The sequence below is a fragment of the Thamnophis elegans genome, chromosome 1 (assembly GCF_009769535.1).
Source record: "Thamnophis elegans isolate rThaEle1 chromosome 1, rThaEle1.pri, whole genome shotgun sequence".
NCBI classification, from domain to species: domain Eukaryota; kingdom Metazoa; phylum Chordata; class Lepidosauria; order Squamata; family Colubridae; genus Thamnophis; species Thamnophis elegans.
This window is the reverse complement of record NC_045541.1, coordinates 23,614,189-23,635,856: the sequence shown is the minus strand read 5'-3', so window position 1 is coordinate 23,635,856 and position 21,668 is coordinate 23,614,189. Positions and strand designations below refer to the sequence as shown.

General features: G+C 41.1%; 2 protein-coding genes and 1 long non-coding RNA gene across 4 annotated transcripts in view; 1 reads left to right on the top strand and 2 right to left on the bottom strand.

The window, feature by feature from the left end:
- Positions 1 to 4,470, bottom strand: part of ATF2 (activating transcription factor 2) — a 47,755-nt gene extending 43,285 nt beyond the window's left edge. The window contains exon 1 of one of the 2 annotated variants that reach the window (XM_032215324.1): positions 4,139 to 4,470. The gene's annotated coding sequence lies outside the window, so the exon portion shown is untranslated. Of the gene's footprint in view, positions 1 to 1,474; positions 1,515 to 4,138 lie in introns of those variants that run through there. The other variant, XM_032215315.1, reaches the window with a different exon arrangement.
- A 2,028-nt stretch (positions 4,471 to 6,498) lies between these two features.
- On the bottom strand, positions 6,499 to 14,695 carry ATP5MC3 (ATP synthase membrane subunit c locus 3). Its single transcript, XM_032218614.1, has 5 exons — positions 14,549 to 14,695; positions 14,302 to 14,425; positions 11,269 to 11,346; positions 10,066 to 10,262; positions 6,499 to 6,748 (listed from the first exon to the last, which is right to left on the bottom strand). Exons 2-5 carry the CDS (start codon positions 14,341 to 14,343, stop codon positions 6,634 to 6,636), a joined length of 432 nt encoding a protein of 143 aa, XP_032074505.1. The 5' UTR covers positions 14,344 to 14,425; positions 14,549 to 14,695; the 3' UTR covers positions 6,499 to 6,633.
- Positions 14,696 to 15,479: 784 nt separating this feature from the next.
- Positions 15,480 to 18,194, top strand: LOC116509453. Its single transcript, XR_004255510.1, has 2 exons — positions 15,480 to 15,521; positions 16,954 to 18,194. It is a non-coding gene; the product is annotated as an uncharacterized LOC116509453 (long non-coding RNA).
- The last annotated feature ends 3,474 nt before the right edge of the window (positions 18,195 to 21,668 follow it).

The following is a 21,668-nucleotide window of genomic DNA, read 5'->3' as shown; positions in this document are numbered from 1 at the left end:
CATTTTCATTGTTTTTTGGGCAACAACTGCAACCTGCAAAACTAGATATTCTGCCAAATATATGGTTCATGAATAAGCAGATTTACAACACACGGACGTTCAATAATTATGGAATTATCTAAACAAGGCGTTGGTAAACACGTACAGAGGGGAAATGTTAATTTTATGACATTTAATAGACTATTTAATAGTCTATTTCCAAAATTTTAATCCAAATTCCTATAGTCATATATATCCATGGGATCGATAGGGACACATTCAAAATTCTTTTTAATAGAAAAACTGAAAACTGAGCTGAACTAGAGGAATGTATTTCCGTATTTCAAAATTATGTGTACAAAATAACCTAATTCTTTTTTAAAATAAGTATTTTAAACTACAGGTAGTTCTCACTTAACCACAATTGAGACTCTATCATTAAGCAACATGGTCATTAAGTGAGACATCATATAACCAAGATTTAGGAATTTTACTGCAGTTTAATTCATTCACTCTGCTTGTTGGAAGCTGGCTGTGAAGTATAAAAATGGAGATCAAGTGACTATGGAACACTGCAAAGGTTGTAAGTGCAACAACCAATTGTAAAGCTATTTTCAGCACCGTTTGTTGCAACTTCAAATGGTTGCTTAAGGAGTGAGGACTACCTGTACATCATTTCAAAAGAACACATCAAAATCTTTCTTCTGGACTTGGCAATCTTAACTATTCAAGGTGGGCTTTAGAAATTATTTGAAATAGATGAAAAATTAGCTCATTTTTTTAAATAAAAAAAGTTTCAGGAATCGCAATACATCTTGAGAGAAAAATATCACAATAGTAACTTAATAAATTACACACATGTAGTCAGCCTTACTGACCACTCACTCAGCAACCATTTGAAGTTGCAACAATCCTCAAAGTTGCAGCTCTCACCCTGCTCTAATGGTCATGTGATTGTGATTTAGGTGCTTGGCAACCACTCACATTTATGACAGTTGCAGCATCCTGTGATCATGAGATTGCCATTTGCAACTTTCCCTACCAGCAAGCAAAATCAATGGGGAAGATGGCAAAGGTCAAAAGTGGCTCTGGCCAATCTCCCCCCTTTTGCACACTGCACCCCCTCCCCTGGCTCGGTTCGTGACCCATTCCCTCCTTTTCTCAGCTTCCCTATACTTGCTTTACACCACAGCATCTCCCTCCCCAACATATCTGTGGCCTGTACCTATCACATACCTCTGCTCTCCTTACATGGGATTTCCGCTGCTTTCTGCTTAATGACCCACATGACTTGGAGTTACAATGGCAATCGTGACTGTCTGGATTGCTGTTGCTGAACTATATGGACATTGCATTTTATGACATTACTTAGTGATGCCAATCCCAGACCTACCTGCTATCACCCATGGACTGACTATCTGTAATCATTCTAAAATGGGGAATGAACAAAATCATGGTAATAGGGTAATGGAATACAGGTAGTTTTCATGCTTACGTCTATTACAGCATCCTCATGGTCAAGTGATCAAAATTCAGAATCTTTACAACAGTTGCAGCATCCCAGGGTCATGCGATTATCAATTTGTAATCTTCCCAACCAGCTTCTGACATGCTAAAGATAATGGGGAAAACTGGATTATCTTAATAATGCAATCCCCTAAAAAACAGCAGTAATTTGCCTAATAACTGTGACAAAAGGGTTGTAAAATCAGGTGTGATTCATTTAACCACCTTGCTCGGCAACAGAAATTCTGATCACAATTGTGGTCATAAATTGAGAACTATCTCTATACAGTAAGAGTCTATGCACAAACATGTTGGTTCAGTTCAGACTAAATTACAAGCTTAAAAGTTGACATGACTGATGAGATAAATTTCATAAGCATATATACACATATTCTTTATAAATAAATAATTAAGCAGTCAGATTCTTCACCTTCCACTGTAGGTCCTCTATTAAGAATAACTTTAAACAGGACATTTCATTCCAGCTCAAACACCACTCAAGTAAAATTTAGGCTTCTTTTAGATGGCCAAATTAAAAATGCTATCCATTAGTATTTCAGCCAGCAGAAAAGCGTTACATAAATTGTGCTGCCCTGATTGCTGATCCTTAATCTCATACTGTAACAAGGTCTTAGAATGGTCCTATGCAAACTTAGTTATTACAGATCAAGTTTAAAAATGAGATTGGTAAACTCCTCCGGATTTGTTTCTTCTCCGACACAGCATCAACTCCAAGCAGGAAAAAAATTCTTCTTACTGTGGAGAGGAAGACATCTAGACAGATTTATTGGATTTGTAGAACACTTGACTCCATCATGATTAAGATGCTTAGCATGATAGATTTAGCTACCTGTCAATTGTTCTAATAATAAATGGTAAGCACTTCCCCACGGAAATCAGATTGGTGGCTACTCTGGTTTCCAAAGGCAATCAAGGTGGAGTTAGTACAAACAGACTTTAGAATCTTAAATTACTCGTTAGGCTGTCTGATGAAACGATTGTGGTAAGTCTCAATCATTACCGAGCAAACTGCTGCATTCTGCACCAGTTGTACCTTCCTAATAATCAGAACCAATATTATCTGTGAATTTTCCAAAATAAAATAATTAGGGTGGGGTGGCTGCTTAAAACCCAGCAGCTGACCCAACAGAACATGTAATACACCCAACAGCGACTGAGCCAACAACCTATACTTGGCAAAACAGTGTTCACTTTCCCTGTTAAAACCAATCCTCTGTGCATCATAGGATTACTGGTCTCTCAAAAGTATCCTAAACTTATGTTTAGAACACAGGATTAACACTTGTGGGTTTTTTTAAACTGCTAAAAGTGAATGCTAAAAAGCCTGGGTGTAAGATATGAAAATGCATTTTACAAAACAAAGATTTGGGCAGATAACCTTTGTTGAAGGTCCAATATTTTCTACATCCCCAAATCAAAATGGTCACTGCCTAATCGTAATGGTAACCAAATGGTCAGTGAAAAGTGCCACATCCTATTAACCACAATTATGTCAGCAAGAGAAGAGAGAAAAGTGTTTAAGAACTGAAATGGCCAAGGACACCTAACACTTGCTGCTGTCATAGGGTGGAGATCAAGTGAAGGCCATGTCAAAAGGAAAAAGTTATGTTCCTGCCACAATTGGAGTCAAATGAGAAAATGTTGATTGGATATAAACTATCTGCCCTACAATAAGGAATAATAGTGACACAATAAAACACCAGCGGCCTCTGCTACCACTTAACTCTCACACCTCCTTTAACAAGTGAAAAAAAAAGGAAAAGCCTTCTAGGTAGAGAGCTTTATTTTGTTCTCGATTTCATTAAATTCCAGCTGCTTGGATCTCTTTCCTTGCAGGAAACAGGGTGGAGAAGATATGTGCCCATTGCTCTTCAAAAGCGACACTTGACCATCAAAAGCCAACGCTTTTTGGCCTTCTCCATCAGGGACCACGGGGAGGAAAGATCTGAAGGCTACAGGATCTGGTTACATACATGTATTATCAATCTATATTTATATTATCTATCATCTATCTATCTATCTATCTATCTATCTATCTATCATCTATCTATCTATCTACCTATCCTATCCATCGTTCTACTATGAATCTGTGTCTGTCTGTCTGTCTATATCTATGTATCATCTATCAATCTTTCTACTATGTATCTATGTGTCTGTCTATCAATCTTTCGTTTGTCTGTCTGTCTGTCAGCCTATCTCTCTATCTCTGCACTCCCAATATTATAAGAAGAGAAGGAGCCCTTCTTTCCTCCTCCAGGATTCCAAGAAAAACGGGAGGAGACGGAGGAGTCCGGGCCAAGGCCAACCGGGAACGACAGAAGCCAGGCTGGTGTCGTGGGCGGCCAAAACCGGCAGCCGGGAGCAAGGGACTGGTCGAAGGAGGAGGGGAAAAAAAACCACGGAGCGTCGGCGCCATGTTATACTTCCCCCTGGCTCACTTCTCCTGTCCTCAGCCACCAGGGCCCGGCTGTTTTCTCCCTCAGCCTACCCCCGGCTACAGCTACAGCCACACCCCGAGCCGTTATCCTTAACCTACAACGTCAAGGCGAGGCACGGCCTTCCTCTCCGCCTCCATTAAAACAAAACCAGACCGCCGCGCGCGCATACACACATACACACACAGCCAACTCACCCCTCACGACCGCCGGCCGAGCCGCACATTAAAGCCCGGGTTTTTCTCCCCCCCTCCCACCCGGTTCTCGTCACATCTCGCGGGAACTCCGTGACATATCGGTTTCTCTCTCTCCCTCTTTCGCGTTGCCTTCCTTCCCTTCTCCCTCCCCCCTCCCCTTCTCTCCGGGGAGGGTGGATAGGTCAGGAGGAAACCGGGTCACGTGCCGCGCGGAGACCGGAGGGGGGGGGGCGTGCAGCACAAACGGAACGGAAGAGGAAGGAGGCGCGCGCAACTGCAGGAGGGAGAGGCGGCCGCGTGGTTGTGGGGTTCCGCGAAGGCGGGGCCAGGGCCATTTCGCCGGTGCCTGGGTGGCCGGAAGCAGCCCCGTCCTTCCTTCCTTCCAGCGCTCCTCCTTTTCGCGCCTGCGCGCAGAAGAGGAAGATGTCCTTTCGAGGGGAGCCTGGGTGTTTCCAAAGCGCTGGAGGGGGGGCGGGTGGGACTGTAAAAAATCACTACATTCACTGCAGCCAGGTGTCCTTTCTTCCACAGGGCAGTAATATTGGTTTTGTAAAGTTTTTCTTGGTTTTCCTCCTGATTTTTTTTTTGTAAAGCAAAGTTATAAACAATTAAACAATATTATCCTTATGAACTTTTTAGATCCCCCCCCCCTTTCACGTTTAGGCTTTTTCCCAAGAAAACATGGTCACTCTGTGCGTATATACACACATATATACATGTATGCATATATGTATGGAGAGAGAGAGTAGAACCTCTGGTCACGATCATACATATACATACATACACACAAACACAACTATGTATTTAATATAAAATGCATTTCTGCACAGAGGTTCAACTGTTAAATCAATTATTACACAGAAAAGGGTATGTTAAGCCTGTAATTTCTGCATATTTACCTAAAGTGGAGAGCAATACCATTGTAACTTCTGAATAAATATGTACAGGCAATCCTCGATTTATTACAATTGAGCCCAAAATTTTTGTTGCTAAGCGGGACAGTAAATTTTGCCCCTTTTTGATATTTCTTGCCAGTTAAGTAAATCATTGCAGTTGTTTGGCAACGTGGTTGCTAAGTGAATCTGGCTTACCCATTGACTTTGCATGTCAGGTCGCAAAAGGCGACCATTGTGAGCCACTTGCTGAACATTCAAATTTTGATCAGGTGGCTAGGAGCATGCTACAATGGTCACAGGTGTGAAAAATGGTCATAAGTTATTTTTTTTCAGTGATGTAACTTTGAAGAGTCATTATATGAACTGTTTTAAGTCAGTTGTATACTCCTCTTTCTGATAGGAATTATGGATGTTAGAAATCCAACAGTTCCAGAATGCAAGTAATTAACAATGGTAATTGGAACAGTAAAGGAAATAAGATCAAAAAAGAGCAGCTGAAACCACAAGACGTCATTCTAAAACTCACCTGGCAGTCATAAAACGTGCCTTTTAAACCATAAGCAATAGCATTCAAAACTGCTCATTGCTCCTACCTGATGGAAGGAGCAGTTGTTGAACTGAAAGCGAATCAATATTCTGCCAGGAAAAGGGCTTTGGATGACAAGATTGGAAAAAATTAAAATGGTTTCCATTTGCTAAAAAGTAGTTGTCCTTCATGTCTATATCTGCACTGACTAATCCAACTTCAAGCTTTTTGAGCATGCACAAATGTAATTTGCATGCATGATCCTCCCGACTTTCCCATTAAAAATTTCTTTCACTTGTCTTCTTTTAACACATCTGCAATTGGATTTGCTTGGCAATTCTCCATTCTTGGAATTATATTGATACTTTATTTTGAATATGAAATATTTGTGTTGCAAGTATGTCTGGTTTATAAGTAATGTATGAACTGATATTTTTTACTTCAGTACGTTCTCCTTTAAATACCTCCCTCATTTTCTATTTCATTATTCAAGAGCCACAATAAGATAAATCTACCAAATGTTGTATAAAAGACATGTGTTAGGTTACACCCTTTATTAAATATTTCAGGTAGACTCATTTATAATCTGAAAAGCAATTTCCATATGAATACTAATTCCCAGTGGTCCATTTTTGTATTTTTTTAAAGTGTCACACAGATTTAATTAATCCTCCCTCAATGATGATGACTCTACTGGTGCTACCCACACAGCTGACAGCCATTTGCCAAAGGGCATTATTTCCAATTGTGGATATAATTTATACCCATGTAAGATAAAGCAAAGTCATATGCGCAATCTGAACAGATCACATTCACAATATTATTCCACTGAGCTTCAATACCAATTTTCCAGGCATGAGCTCCCAAAAGATGAATGTCAACCTCTGGTCTCTCAATAAGACTTTGAAAAAGTCAGGTAATTAAAGGACAAACCATGGTAAGTTTAAACTTGTTACCATCTTTAATTAAGCTGCTTTGGAAGTAGCATACATTTCCATGATAAACATTTTCCAAGCTCACGTTCACAGAATCACATTGTAGTTCATTAGTGCCAACACTGGAAACAAATCTCTTCACATGGCAAACAGAATTAAGAATGCAACCATGAGACAGAAGAGACCCATGGCTTCGGACAGGGCAAATCCCAGAATAGCATAGGAGAATAGCTGCTGTTTCAGAGAAGGATTCCTAAACAGAAATACAAGATAAAAGTCACATTTGGAGAAATAGTAGAAAGCAATTTTAATTTTATAGAGTACTCATCCTTTTAAAACATATGCCCCTTTAGAGACCTCGTAGGTAATGGCAGACCAATGAGAGGATGGTTGTTGGGGTGATCACATAGCCCATGCTAATGACACCTTAAAGCTAATAAAGGAAAGATGCAGTTCATTTAAGGAGGGGGTGACATATGCCATTTGCTAACCCACACCAATCTGAATAACAATATAGCCTCAGTATATTGTAACTATTACCTACAACATCAAAACTTTTTTTCCAGCCTTCAAGAGCCTTCTGAAATCATACATCTGGAAATTAGCGTCATTGGCAGCCTTAAGTGTAACTTTTGATTGCTGTCCACTGTTGAAGGGTGGTTCACACTTTTTAGTACAGCTGATTACCATTAAACCCATTCCCATCTTACAAACAGATGGTGGGATTAGCTTGCTGTAAGGTATGGCTGCCCTTCTACATGCAATTACAGCCACCCATATTTCAAGACACACCAATTTGTGATCTTAGCTGAACTGGATGTGGTGAGCCATTGCATTGCATAGTTCAGGAAGCTGGAAAACTTGGGAATTTCTTTAATGCTTATATGTCTGATTAAGAAATCAAATCAGTTCCTCAAAAGCTGTAATTCAAATCCTAGTTTAGTGAAATCAGCCATTTTAAGAAAGATTTCTTCCTATTCTTAAGTGCAAGAATCAGTCTCGAAATGGCACCAATTTCACATTCTTCAGCTAAGTAGGGATAGGCAACCTGATACCTTCCAACATCTCTGTATATTGGCACATTAGTTGAGATTATGGAATTAAGATACTAAGAATAGACTTGTTTGACTATCCTAGTCATGAAGATCCATTGTTTGGTATTATACTTTTCATGTATGTTTTAAAGGTTGGCTATCAACAGATGACTTCAAAAGCACCCTTGACTTGCTTGAAAGGACTATGACATTGATTCTGTAACTGGATGTGAGGTAATATAGTAGGAAAGAAGGCATATATTCCAGAAGAATAAGAGGAATTTCAGTCCAAACATTTTGCATGAGAGAAAGAGGATGAAGATAACCCCTCACTAATAGTTCAGAGTATATTGTAGATGCAGATAGAGTTCTCAGTCGGGTAAGATTTGTCTATATGTGTGAAACAATAATGAATTCAATTTGGAATATTTACCATGCGACTTGGTTTTTGGGCCTGATACAGCTACTTTTTCTCAAGCAGCCTGTTTTAATATCCTTGAGGCCCATAAATTGTATGGTGAAAACCTTATTTTTAGCTGGAAAGAAGATGGGGTCCTCTATTTCTCCAGCTATTGAATATTACTCTCTTTCTGACCACTTGTTCAGTGACCAAAATTACCATGGTGCTAAAAAAGATGACTTGTGACTGGTCCTTGTGGTCATCACAGTATTCCTATAGTGATGATCATGATTTGGATACTTAGTATATTTACAATGATTGCAGTTCCTGCAGTCACATGATCACTATTTGATCTTCACAGTTGGTTTCGGACATGAAAAATCAAAGGGGAAGCCAGCAGGAAGTCGCAAGTAACATCATGGTTAATCATCTATAGTGATCTGCTTAACAATAGCAGCTGGAACTGATGTCATACGTCCAGCATGGTCATATGACACTTCATTTTATGATGGAGTTGCTTAGTGTTGGAGATGCTAGTCCCAATTATGGTCAGTTAATAAGGACCATCTGTATATCTCATTATTTCAAAATCCTGACATAGGTCGTATTTTATCTTCCATTGTAGCCAGAGGTGGGCTTCACATAATTTAACAACCAGTTCACCTAGTGCAGAAGCGAAAATGTGAGCGCATGTGCCTTCTGCCTGAACCGGAAGCAGCCCGCCTGATTGTACCTTCATTACTTTGCTATGAATACTTATTTTTCCTACAGATCATCAATGTATCCTAATGTATCTGTATGAAAGTATAAAGCTTTTTCTGAATTTTAGAGGTCACTTTTTTTCAATCAAATACATTACGATTTAAACATTTATTTGAGTCTTAGCCGAGGTATCATGTTCATCTTTACAAACTTTCCTTGTCCTTGGGATAGATTTTCCTTTCAGTACTTTTACTTCAGAGGTGTTTATAAACTGACCAAAGGTTATCTTAATAAGTGTTTATACCCTTTGCAACTCTCTGAAAAAGGAAATAAGGCTAATAGCCTTCTTCACAAGGCTAGTAAAAATGTTAATTTAAAGAGGCTTTAGTGTCCTAGTTGCTATGGGAGCGTGTTATGATTTTGCTTGTCATTTTCATGCTTTCCTTTTTAAAAATCAAAGTAAAACCACAGATATAGAAATATATATTAATTGATATATAATGTGAACTATTATTTTATGCAAGACTTTGAGACCGTCAATAATCATTTGCTACTCCCCCCACTTTGCCTGGCGCAAACAGATAATAAAAAGGAAAATTTCATCTTCCACACATATCCTAAAACTAGAGTTTAAAAAAAATAATTAGAAAATGCAAGGAACCAGAGCTGCTACCCCTTGCATAGGTGTTTTCTTTCCAGCTTATTCTGTTAGAATTCAAACAAGGCCAAGCTATTATGTCACGCAGACCTCTTAAAAAGTGTGATATATATGAATGCCTTAAAGATATTGCATTACAGGTAGTCTTTGACTTACAACCATAATTGACTCCAAAATTTCTGTTGTTAAGTGAAACATTTAAGTCAGTTTTGCCCCATTTTACGACCTTTCTTGCCAGAGTTGTTAAGTGAATCACTGTAGTTGATAAGTTAGTATTCCATTCGTTAAGTGAATCTGGCTTCTCCGTTGACTTTGTCAGGTCACAAAAGGTGATCACATGACCTTGGGAAATAGCAACTGTCGTAAGTATGAACCAGCTGCCAATCATCTGAATTTTGATCATATGATCATGGGGATGCTGCAAAGGTCGTAACTGTAAAAAACATCCTTAAACCACGTCTTTTAGTACTATTGTTAACTTTGAACAGTCACTAAGTGAACTGTTCTAAGTTGAGGACTACCTGTTATCTTCCATTTCTGCATACAGATTAATGTAGAACAGTAGCTTCCACAGCACATCATGATTTCACCTAATTGACAAAGTTTGTATTAAGATGTTGGGGTGCAAGCTTAGCTCCTCCTACATTTGTGAAGCAACAGTGCAACTACAAAGGGGAAGAGTATGTATGGGACACTTCTACACACATTAATCATTCCCCATTGCTGCCCGTCATTTAGCCCAGAGTTTCTTGAATATCAGATAAAGGGTAGGTTACCTGGCATAACCAATGATTAGACTCCCAAAGACAGTTCCAATACCAGCACCAGAACCAGCCACTCCTACTGTGGCCGCACCTGCACCAATAAATTTGGCAGCGGTGTCAATGTCCCTGTTGAGAGCACTAGTTTGGAACTCCCTTAGTGCTAGTTGATTGCCAGCATTCTGAGAACCTGTAAGGAAAGTAGTAGTGCCCTACAAAAAACAAAGAGAAAACTCCAAGGATTAATTTCAGTGTAGTTGCCCGATATTTATATTATAGATATAGATATAGATATATAATTTTAAAAAAGCATTCTAGAAGGAAGGAAGCAACATTTTTTGAGTTAATCAAATTTAGGAAGTGTTTTTACTCTTTCTGGATTTAGCCCAAAAGCCCTACCTAAAGTAAAATCAGTAATATTAAAAATAGTCACCATCAAACCTCTGATGACGATTAATTATTTCTGCCCATATTAGTATATTAATAGCAAGACAGCTAGAATTTATTTATTTTTTTATGTGATTTTATTGACATTTGTAGGCCGCCCTTTTCCCTGAGGGGACTCAGGGCGGCTCACATAAAATCAGGGAGGGGGAAATGCAAACAATAACATAGACACATGTAATAAAAACAATAGGCAACATGCATTCATCATTCGGGAGGGGCAACTATCTCTGTCCCCAGGCCTGACGGGCTAGCCAGTTCTTCAAGGCTGTGCGGAAGGCCTGGACGGTGGTGATAGAATGGATAACTAGTAAAAGAACGCTGTATTTCAGCATTTGTCTTCCATTTTCCCTTTTGCTATTGGAAACAAATAAACCAGATTCTGCTTTCTGATGTGGTTTTAGAAGCAGGTACAATGCTGAGCAACCAGAAAGCATGCACAAAGTTTGAAGAATCTGGCTTGAGTAGTAGTGGCATAGAGACCAGTGAGGTTATTATGAGAGAAATACAGTACCAACCTTAACATAAAACATAAATTGGTTAGTGCTGCTCCTTAGTTTATATTCTATTCCATGTTCATTTATGAAACTAACTGGCTCGAAACGAGTAAAATGTACTATTTAAGGGAAGGAACTGGGAGGTGGGCAGAGAAGGTGGCCTGTAAAGCAAGGTCAAATTTACAGCTTGGTACTTTTACTGTGAATTATGATTACTAGCACAAGAACACATGGGCTCACCAGATAACTTAGGAAGCTACAGAATTGTTTAAGGTACCTCTCCAGTCCTGACGTCCGGCCTAGACAACATCGATGCAGAAATTGGTCTGTATAGGATCCTTGATCCAGTACGCATCTAAAGATCAGAGATTAACATAATCAAGCATCATAACAAATTAAGTGATCTTAGACTCAAAAAACTTCAGAGCTTTTGGAATTAATTCCATTTGGGACTTCAGAATAGTCACCTAATCTATAAGGAAAGACTCATTCTAGCACCAAATCTTTAACATATTTAACCTTTAACTGATTCTAATACTTTTTAATTACTGAAAAAGTTTTTTTTTTGGCAAAAGTTGGTTGCCAAAAGATGTTTTATTTATTTTTATTTTTATATATATATATATATATATATATATATATATATATATATATATATATATATATATATATATATATATATATATATATATATATATATTTGTCACAAGAGTCAATCACGACAGAAACCCAACATTTTTACTGTTGCCTTTGTTATATTTGTGTTTTTTTATTTGTGCTGATAAATAAATAAAGGGGGACTAGTATAGATCTATTTCAAGCTATTTAGCTCTCATCAGCTTCATTTCATATATATATATGAAAATATTGCCACTCTGTGCATAAAGTACAATTATCGATTACATGGAAATGTCCTGTTTATAATATGCAGATAGATGAATGGGAAAATATATCGTGAAAAGGGGTTCAAATTTAAATTATGTTATGTTCTCAGAGAAATTTTTATAAAATAATGTATCATTGGTATATGACACCAGAGAAAATTTATACAATGTATAAAGTAATTTCAAATGTATTTTGAAAATGTGAACATTTCAGGACATTTTTCTTCATACTTGGTGGACCTACAAAAAAGCTATACATATACATACTTTGAGGAGGATTTTAATTCAGCTGAAGCCAGAGTTTTTCTTTTTAGGATTATTGTATGAAGTTAGTAAAAAAACCCATGGAAGGTTATTTAAATATACAATTACTGTGGTGAGATTATATTACATACATAGAGTTGGAGAGTGTCAACATTATCCACTATGGAGGAATGGTTGCTGGAAGTTGGCAGATTTTGCTGAAATGGATTTCATTGATAAAATACATTTTCTAAATTTATTGGCAATTGGAAGCTACTTCATTTGTGTAAGAATGAAAAAAATGAACTTGTGATTTGTGGCTTTGATGGCTAGACAGATTTGCTTATCTAATATGATATAATTTTATAGAGAGGTTAAAATATATTTGTACTTATGACTTGTATGAATAGCAGAAGCCATTTTTACAACTTTCTTTACAACTTTTCTTCAATTCCTCTTCTTGCATTTATTTTTCTTCTTCTTCTTTATATTAGTTTGTGATATATATAAACATCCATCCATCCACAAATTATATGGGAATGTTCGTATAATTTTATCAGCAATAGAAAAATAATTTACACTTCCCACTTAAGGAACATTTAACTTGTTTCTAGGTGACACCCCACCCCTATGATTTCCTGTTGGTCTCCCATCCACATACTAAACCTGTTGTACTCCACTCAACTTTCAACCAAAGTCTACAATCTAAACTACTGTTTGACTGTGAAGATGCATCAACAATTGACTTCTGTCAAGCATGTGAGACGTCTAATTGCCTGTTGAAATGCCTTTTGGCATAACTTATCTCTTTTAAACAAATACATCACTCCTGGGAAAATATAGAAGTGTTTTAGTCAGAACTCAATGAAAAACTATTTGGGCTGTCTGTCAAAATATGTGTCAAAAGCTGTACCAGAATTTCAAGCAGACTAAATCCCAGAATACTTTGGTTATTCCAGATGATTCCTGAAACAAAATTTACAGGGTCTTACAGAGCAAGTAGAACACAACTGCTGTCTCTAAACCCTTGCAATGACCTTTGGGCCTTCCTTTCCTTACTTGTTCAGGTGCTTGTCTTTATCCCATTCTCTCCTCTCGGGTCACGTCTGCCTAGATTAGTACATAAATGAACCCCACTAAAATGTTTGCTCGCTCTGCCAGAATCCTCTGTACCTTCCTTGAAAGATTTCGTTCATCTTGGCTTCTAACTCCCCTTCTAAAATGTCAAAGCAGTTGTGTGTTTTAAGGCTTTCAGTTGATCAGGTTTAAAAAACAAGCATAAAAGAAATCCAGTATTTTTGTACCACACTGACTGCCTCCTACTATCTAAAATTCAATCCCAACAGCCTTCCCCATATGGTGCCCTTGAGGTGTATTGGATTACAAATAATCTATGACTTGCATTGTCACCCACCAGTGGCTGAGAATAAAAGAAACGGTTTGCCAATCCATCGAAAAGACACCCAAATGGAAGAAACCACCCTTAGGAAAAGACTACTACAAGATTACTACACGTGATGACCTTCAAACGTTCTTAGCATTACCCAGCCCTAAAACTATTTGCATAAAAGACAGCCCTGGTTCTCCTCTCTCCAGAGCTCTGTCACACTGGGATCCAAGCAGAGAAATTCCGATTATTTTACACAGCCCCATCGTTGCAGGGCAAACCCCTCCCCCATTTTCTCTCCCCAGGCAGGTTTTCTCCCCCTCCCCAATTTCCCACAACAGCCCCTTCCAAACCCCAAGTCCACTTCCGTCAAGCGGCCTGTCAATTTCAGGGAAGGCCTTAATGAATGAATGAATGGGAAGCAAGCGGGCCCGGCCGCCTCGGCCTGCTTGGTGTCCTTGGGCCTCTTAAGGTCACGCGGATTTCCACGTCGGCCTTTTTCCAAAATCAGTTCGGGGATCTCGCAAGCCGGGATTTATATCCCCGCACGGCCTTGGATCCGTCCCCCCCCCCCTCGCAAGAATGCATGCACGGCGGCGGGGAGGTTAAAAGGGGCAAAAGGGACGGCTGGGCCTCTAGCCCGCCTTGCCTCTCCCTGTCTCCCCCTCCGATCCTCGCCCGCAAAACCCCTTTCCCCGTTTCCGGGAGGTCAAATCCGAAGGGTAACGGCGACCCAAGGAGAGCCACGCAGGCTGCAAAGGCTTTTTTTTAAAGCCTCGCCCTGCTTGCAACTCACCAATGCGGGGGAGCCGGCGGCGAGCTTGATGCAGGCGAACATGATGGCTGCTGCTAAGGTTGCGCTGCTGGGGGAGAGCGGGAGCTCTGCAGCTCCTAAAGGATCCGGGGGACCTGGTCGCTCGCTAGGGGGAAGGAGAAGAAAAGAGAACTTTAGGAGCCGGTAGAGAGCGCTTCCACGGCGGGCTGGGAACTATGGCGCCCCCGATGGAGACGGATCCGCGGACACCCCGGCCCGGATCACTCACGGGATGGTAGCAGCAGCAGCGGCGCCGGCGGCTTTCCGCCTAAGCGAAGTACGGCTGTAGAGGTCGAAAGGACCGCACGCTCTTTGCGCAGGCGCAGTAGCCGGAGGACGGAGAGGTTTGGGGGAGAGGGAGGAGAAACACTTGCGGAGGGAAGCGTAGAAACGGGGGAGGAGGAGGAGGAGGAGCGCGCGCACCAGCTGGGGAAGGTCACTTTGCGGCACGCGCGCCGCCGCCGATACGATTGGGCGTTTGGGGCGGAAGGGCGGCTCGGGCGCTGCTGTGGCGGTTGGAAAGAGAAGCGGGGAATGGCTGTAAAATAAAGACGCCGTCCATTTTGATCGTGAGGGAAGAGCATGCAGAGGGAGAAGCAAGTCCGTGGGACTAGCCCAAGGTCTGCGGGGGCGGGGGGAGACGCTACAAGAACCAGTTTTCCCTGGTCGGATTTCAATTAAACCGACTTTTAAAGCTTTCAGTGGGCATACTTGACCTTTGGTTTAATTCAGCTGCTAAGGAGAGCCTGTGTGCTATTGGAGGCAGAAGGTTCAGGTGCCACTACTTTCCCCCTTTTCTTGGAATTCTGTTAGGAAAGGCAAAAATGAAGCAAGTCCCAGAGTTTTATGGACTGATAATTTGGCAGGTGAAACTTTCTTCCCTAATGCTGGCCTGCATTTCCTGGATATTTGCTCCTCACACAGGCTGTTGTTAAAAGCACAATTAATGCTCACAGGGAAAAGGGGCAATACTCTGTGTTAGGAAGCTAGTGGTGTCTTGGGTCGGATCTCAAGGCTAAGGCAGATTAGGCACCAACCCAAGGGTTTTGACTGTTTCGGGGAGGTAAAGGTTCCCCTCGCACATATCTGCTAGTCGTTCTGATTCTAGGGAGCAGTGCTCAACTCCGAAGACGTCTCCGTGGTCATGTGGCTGGCATGACTAAACATCGAAGGCGGATGGAACACTTATCTTCCCACCAAAGGTGGTTCCTATTTTTCTACTTACATTTTTACGTGCTTTCAAACTGCTAGGTTGGCAGAAGCTGGGACAAGTAACGGGAGCTCTCTCTCTTACGCGGTGCTAGGGATTTGAATTGCCAACCTTTCTCATTGACAAGCTTGGCGTCTTTGGCATTTTTTTGGAATTGGAATGTAAACTGATCATTTCCAATCCTGTGGCCACTGTTCAATTTTCCATGTTTGCTGGTAAACTGGATGTAGCACTTTTACTACATCGTCTTTAAGATTTTGAATAGCTCAGCTGGATACTGTCACCATTAGCTTTATTATTGCTCAGATTTTCTAAGGCCCATTTGACTTCACATTCAAGGACAGTGATGGCTAACCTTTTTCTTATGGCATGCCAAAATTGTGTGCGTTAGTGCCCACGCCAATTCAATCCTCTCCACCCACCTGCTCATGCACGCACAGAAAAGCGGAGGCTTTTCTGAAGCCTGGGGAGGGTAAGAACGGCCTTCCCCGGAGGCCCTCCGGAAGGCGGTAATGGATAGTTGCCAAATCCGGTTGGCTCGTTGGGGCCTTTTCACCCTCTCCCCTCTGGAGGCTTTCCTGAAGCCTGGGGAGAGCGAAAAACAGCCCCAACAAGCTAACTGAATGTTTGGGAACAAACCTACAGTTGGCTCGTTGGGCCTGTTTTTCACCCTCCCCAGCCTTCAGAGACTTTCCTGAAGTCCGGGGAGGGTGAAAACGGCCGTCAGAAGACCGAAAATAGGAGCTGACTGCTGGCATACCAGCAAATATGGCTTTGCGTGCCACCTGTGGCACATGTGCCATAGGTTGGTCATCACAGTTCTAGGATCTCTGGCTCGAGGTCAGTAGCCATCCCATCATGGCTATCAGAGACATTATTGTATTTTTTGTAGTATAAGACACACTTTTTTCCCTCCCAAAAGGGTGAAAATCTGGGTGTGTCTTATATACTGAATACAACATTTTTGGCCTACCGAAACCCCGCCCCCTTTGCAACAATAGACCCGCAGAGGGTTTGGGAGGCATGAAAAGTGCTCCTGGAGGATGGGGAGGGCAAAAATGAGCAAAAAACAGGCATTCCTGGGAGTTCCCAGGAGTACTCTACAAGCCTCCCAAAGCTTTGCATGCCCTTTGTTTTTGCAAAAAATGGTCCATTTTTTGCTCATTTTTGCCCCCATAGCCCCCAGGAGAACTGTAGCCTCCCAAAGCTCTGCATGCCCCTTCCCTCCTTTTTCTTTTTGCAAAAAACTAGGTGTGCAGAGAGTTTGGGAGGCCTGCAGAGTGCAAAAACTTTTTAAAAAATTTACTACTACAAAATCATGGTGCGTCTTATACGCCAGTGGGTTGTATAGTCTGAAAAATAGGGTAAGTTTGTTCTTTTATAGTTCTTCTGTTTAATTTTGCCATCTCTTCTGCCTCTGTTAGGTCCCTGCCATTTTGGTCCTTTATCACGCCCATCTTTCTCTTTATATCTCCAATTTTTGGAAGAAAATGAAAATTAAAGAGATGACAAGACTGAACATCGACATCTTAGGAATCAGTGAACTAAAAGGGGCAGGAATGGGTGAATTTAATTCCGATGACCATCAGGTATACATCCCTCAGAAGAAATGGAGTATTCTTCATAGTCACTAAAAGAGTAGGAAAAGCAATACTGGGATACAATCCCCAAAATGACACAATTGAAAAGACTTCAGAGGAAACACAAGCAACAAAAAGCAGTAATGGCGGACTCTGTTGGCATGTCCACCCAAAGATTCAATGGTTGACATATGACAACAATGGGTGTTGGTGAAAATAAAAATAATCACTATGTAAATAGAGTAAAAATTTATTTAAAAAAAAAAGTTCGGTGGCCAAATTGTAAATATACATCTCTGAGACTGAAAAAAAAAAAAGAACAGGTCACCTTTTGGAAATTACCAGCCTCGTTTGGGAATCAATGAGCAATGACAGTGCTGGGAAAATATGAAAAATGACCAAATTTAAGATATTTGCAGTGTCCCTCAGTCCCTAATCACTTTACAGTCAGTATGGGATTGAGTATCCTGTGTCTGACCTGTTGTTCCCTTCCTTGCAGAGCAGAGAGATTGGAAAGGAAAGGATTACAGGAAAGTAAGCAGGTACACATTGGGGAATAAATATTGAAAGTAATGTAATGGCACCAGAGTCGCAAACATGCTATGCAAACAGCATGGTGTGTTACCATTGTGTGTAAGTCTGCATCTTGTAATTCCTTTCCAATCTTTCTGCTCTGCTGGGGAGGTGGAATTGCATCGGACAGAAAAGATTGCCTACAAAAAGTGCTTCTATTACCCCCCTACCCTCCCCTCCACCCCCATGGAAAAATGAGAGAGGAAGGGATTACAAAAGAGTAAGCAGGCACAATGGGAAAAATGCTGGATTGTTTGCATAGTGTGTTCTGAAATGCTGGCGCCAGTACATTACTTTCAATGTATATTCCCCATTGGGTGTCTAGTTACTCTCTTCTAATTTCTTTTATTTCCAATGATTGTAGATACAAATACTGTAACAATTCTCATTTTAATTATTCCAGCACCAAGGTGAGCATTCCTTAGGTTGGTGGAATAGTTAGAAGGCAAACAAAAGCCAAAGGTTTCAGGCTGGATATCCTAGTGCTGCGGGGTGAGCACTCCAAAAGATAGGGAAAGAAAAGCATAGTTGCAGTTACATGATTTCCTCTTAGCAATCATTTTGCTTAGTGATGGAGCTGCTGGCCTCAATTGTCACTAAACAAGGACCAGATACCAGTATTTTCTTTGTGTGTGGTGTTAAACTCTGCCTTAAGCAATTAGGATAGCCTTCTATAATGTATTCTTTTGTGTTGAACCACAGTTCCCATCACTCTTAGCTAGCAGAGATATTGGCCAAGCTGTTGGACATAGTATAAGTTATAATCTAAAATGTCTGTAGGACATCAGGCTGAGAAAGATGATTTATATTCCTCTTCAATGACAATAAAATGTTTCTTTCTGCACATTGTTTATTGTCTGGTGACCAGTCTGACATTTTTTTGTTTTGTTGTTCCTTTTAGTTTATCTTAGATGTGCTAAATAATTACTCTTTATGCTTTTTATGTTGCACTCTTGAGTGATTTCTTTTTTGATGGGAAAGGTGGCATAAATTAATAATTAAAAACTTCTGACATTGATGTGTCTGAAAATCAGATAGGTTGGAGATACTTTGGAGAAGTATTTTTAATATCACTTTGAAAATCATGAAAGCACAATCTTTTGCAGTGGCATACCTTCAGGCTCCAGCCAAATATTTCCATCCTAAGATTCATAATGTGAATGATAACATTCTGCCCCCTCCAATATAGAAATAATTCACTTTTTCATTAAAAGATCTAACACAATCATTTAACCCACAATTTATTTTAAAGCTTCATGTCTTCCTGCAATTTTTACTTTCCTGGAAAGGAACTTGTCCCTAATGTTCACATTTGATGAACATTCTTGTTCTCTGGCATGGCTAGATTCATTTCCATCTGTTTGTTTGGCATGGTTCCCATTGAAAATGTGTGGTGCCCCTTCAGCAGGGCATAGGTGTTAACTAAACATGATTTTAGAGGGGGGCCTTTATAACACAGCAAGCACCGGTTCTACTGCCAGGAGATCCTGCTGTGTGCAAATAGCTCCAGCTTAGGGCCACATGCTTCATGGCAGGAGATCCCATTTGTAGATGCCTGTAGGCATCATAAAAGCCATACACGTACTGGAAAACACTTTCATTTTAGTCTGGACATTTGGAATATTGTGTAGGAAAATGTCATAGTCTGGAGAGAGGAGGTTTTTATATATTCTGACAGATTCCTCCTTCAACTTGGGAAACCCTTGGAGTCAACATGGTTCAGTGGATTTTAATTAGCTATGCAGCCTTAAACTGTTGGAACGAAGGGAAATATATGACTATATTTCTAATATTGCATCTTGTCTCAAGAGGTAGAACTAATATAACTTTTGAGCAGAACTGGCACCAAGTAATAATACATGTATAAATCCTAGACATTATTTATCTCAATTGTCTATATTTATAAACTGACAAAATTTGTAGTATCTGTAGTACACTGAGTTTTCAAAGAACAAAAAGGATCATCGTAATTTCAAAATTCAATTTGGGTCTCGAATTCAAACAAAAAGATCTGTGGATTTAGGAAGTTTGATAATTATTTGAGGTGATTATTAAACAGGTGGGGCTAAAAGAAATGTATTGTAAATAGCATTTGCTGCATCCAAAATGATACTGACAATGGAAAAAATAGATACATTATTTGTATCAGAATAAGGAAAAGAATGATGAAATAGATCTAAATAAAAGACTCGATCTTGTGGAATAGAGTGGATGAATCCATAAAAGAAAGGGATGATATACATTTTTTTAGGTATGAAAGGTCTAAAATATATGCCAGAAGTTATAAATTGCTGTTATTTAGGTTGTTATGAGTACATACGAAAGTAGAAATCATAGAAAACTGAGAAATACATTTTATGCTCCAGGAGTTAAGTATGCATCTGTATTATAGATTATTGCAACCTGCTCTACTTGGGGCTATCCTTAAAAAGTATCTGAAAGCTGCAGTTGGTGCTGAATGTAGCAGTGTGGGCAATTACTGGCATCTCTAGGGCTGCTAATTTAACACTTCTGCCTCATGACCTGCATTGGGTGCCAGTTTGCTTCTGGGTCCAATTTAAGCAGTGGTAGGTTCCGGATCCCGGTGCAACTGGTATGGTGCAAGGGGACTGGGCATCCACCACATGAATGCATGCAGCGTGCATGCATACTTACTGCCTGTAACGCATCTGCAACACTCCAGCTGCTCGGCGGAGTGTTGCGCAGGTGCCGTACGGTCCATGCATGTAAGCCCCGAACAGCTCAAATACAGGTAAGGAGTGCAGGCAGGTGGGTGGGCCCTCCAGAGCACCGTACCGGAATGGTATCTGGTGCTCCTAGCAGGCACCAGTATACACCCGTTGTATCCCATCACTGAATTCAAGGTGTTGGTTATGGCCTTGAAGACATGGGCCTGGCAATGTTCCCTCTAATTTTTTTTTCAGTGTGAGCAGAAAAGTATAGTGTTTGAGCGGCACATTTTCATGCCTGAGTATCTGAATTTTTTTCACAGATGTCACCTAAGACAACAATGAAATCAGTATTATTTGAAACTCAAAGTTATGTTTATTCAAGATACCCGCTTAATTAAAAGTGTTATATAATGTCAGTATCACTTAACAACGCTCCTGCTTAGCAACCAAAATGTTGGCTCAGAAAGTCTGGCATTTGAAGTACGCAAGTCTTAAAGCTATTGTTACAAGATCCTTGCACCCCTAACCCTTTTAGAAAAAAAAAACCCATGGGTCTTCAAACCTGACAGCTTTAAGACTTGTGGATTTCAACTCCCAGAATTCCTCCTCCAGTCATGTTGCAGCAACGTCATCTGCGTGGATCTGCTCCATCTGGTTTTTTTACTGGGGGCATGGCTGCCACTGAAGATGCTGATGAGCCCCCGCCACGACCAGAATAACTGCTGCCGCCTCCTCCTCCTCCTCCTCCAACAGCACCACCACATTTGCTGCCTGGCGCTGTGGCTGAGGTGAAGCCACCAAAGCTCCCGCTGATGCCCCCGCCCATGGCAGCGGTGGCGGTGCCTCCCCCTACCCGCGGAGCACCTGAGCTGGGCTCTGTGTTACCCCTGCCGCCGCCTCTTCCTCCACCATGCTTTTGAGAAGCCATGAGGCATTTTTTTCCTGCTCTCGCCCCCTCCACCGCCTTCCTACTGGCTCCCGTGGCCTCAAAAGCACGGCAGAGGAGGAGGGGGAGGGATAACGCGGGGCCCAGCTCAGGTGCTCTGCGTGGAGGGGGAGGCACCACTGCCATGGGCGGGGGTGCCAGCGGGAGCTTTGGCGGCTTCACCTCAGCCGCAGTGTCGGGTGGCAAATCCGGCAGTGCTGTTGGAGGAGTAGGAGGAGGCAGCAGCAGATATTTCGGTGGGGGCTTTGGGGGTTCACTCCAGCCGCAGAGCCGGGCACAAATGGCTAGGATTGGCCGCCCACAAAGGACCTCCCTGGGCTTGCTTTGCTGAATACGGGGCAACTGACACTAGTTTGAGAGGCCGCGAC

Coding starts and splice junctions, on each gene's coding strand:
- ATP5MC3 (XM_032218614.1), bottom strand. CDS start 14,343: ATGTTCGCCTGCATCAAGCTCGCCGCCGGCTCCCCCGCATTG. Junction 11,347..14,301: donor CCGCCGGCTCCCCCGCATTG/GTGAGTTGCAAG, acceptor TCTGATCTTTAG/ATGCGTACTGGATCAAGGAT. Junction 6,749..10,065: donor CTAATCATTGGTTATGCCAG/GTAACCTACCCT, acceptor ATTTCTGTTTAG/GAATCCTTCTCTGAAACAGC.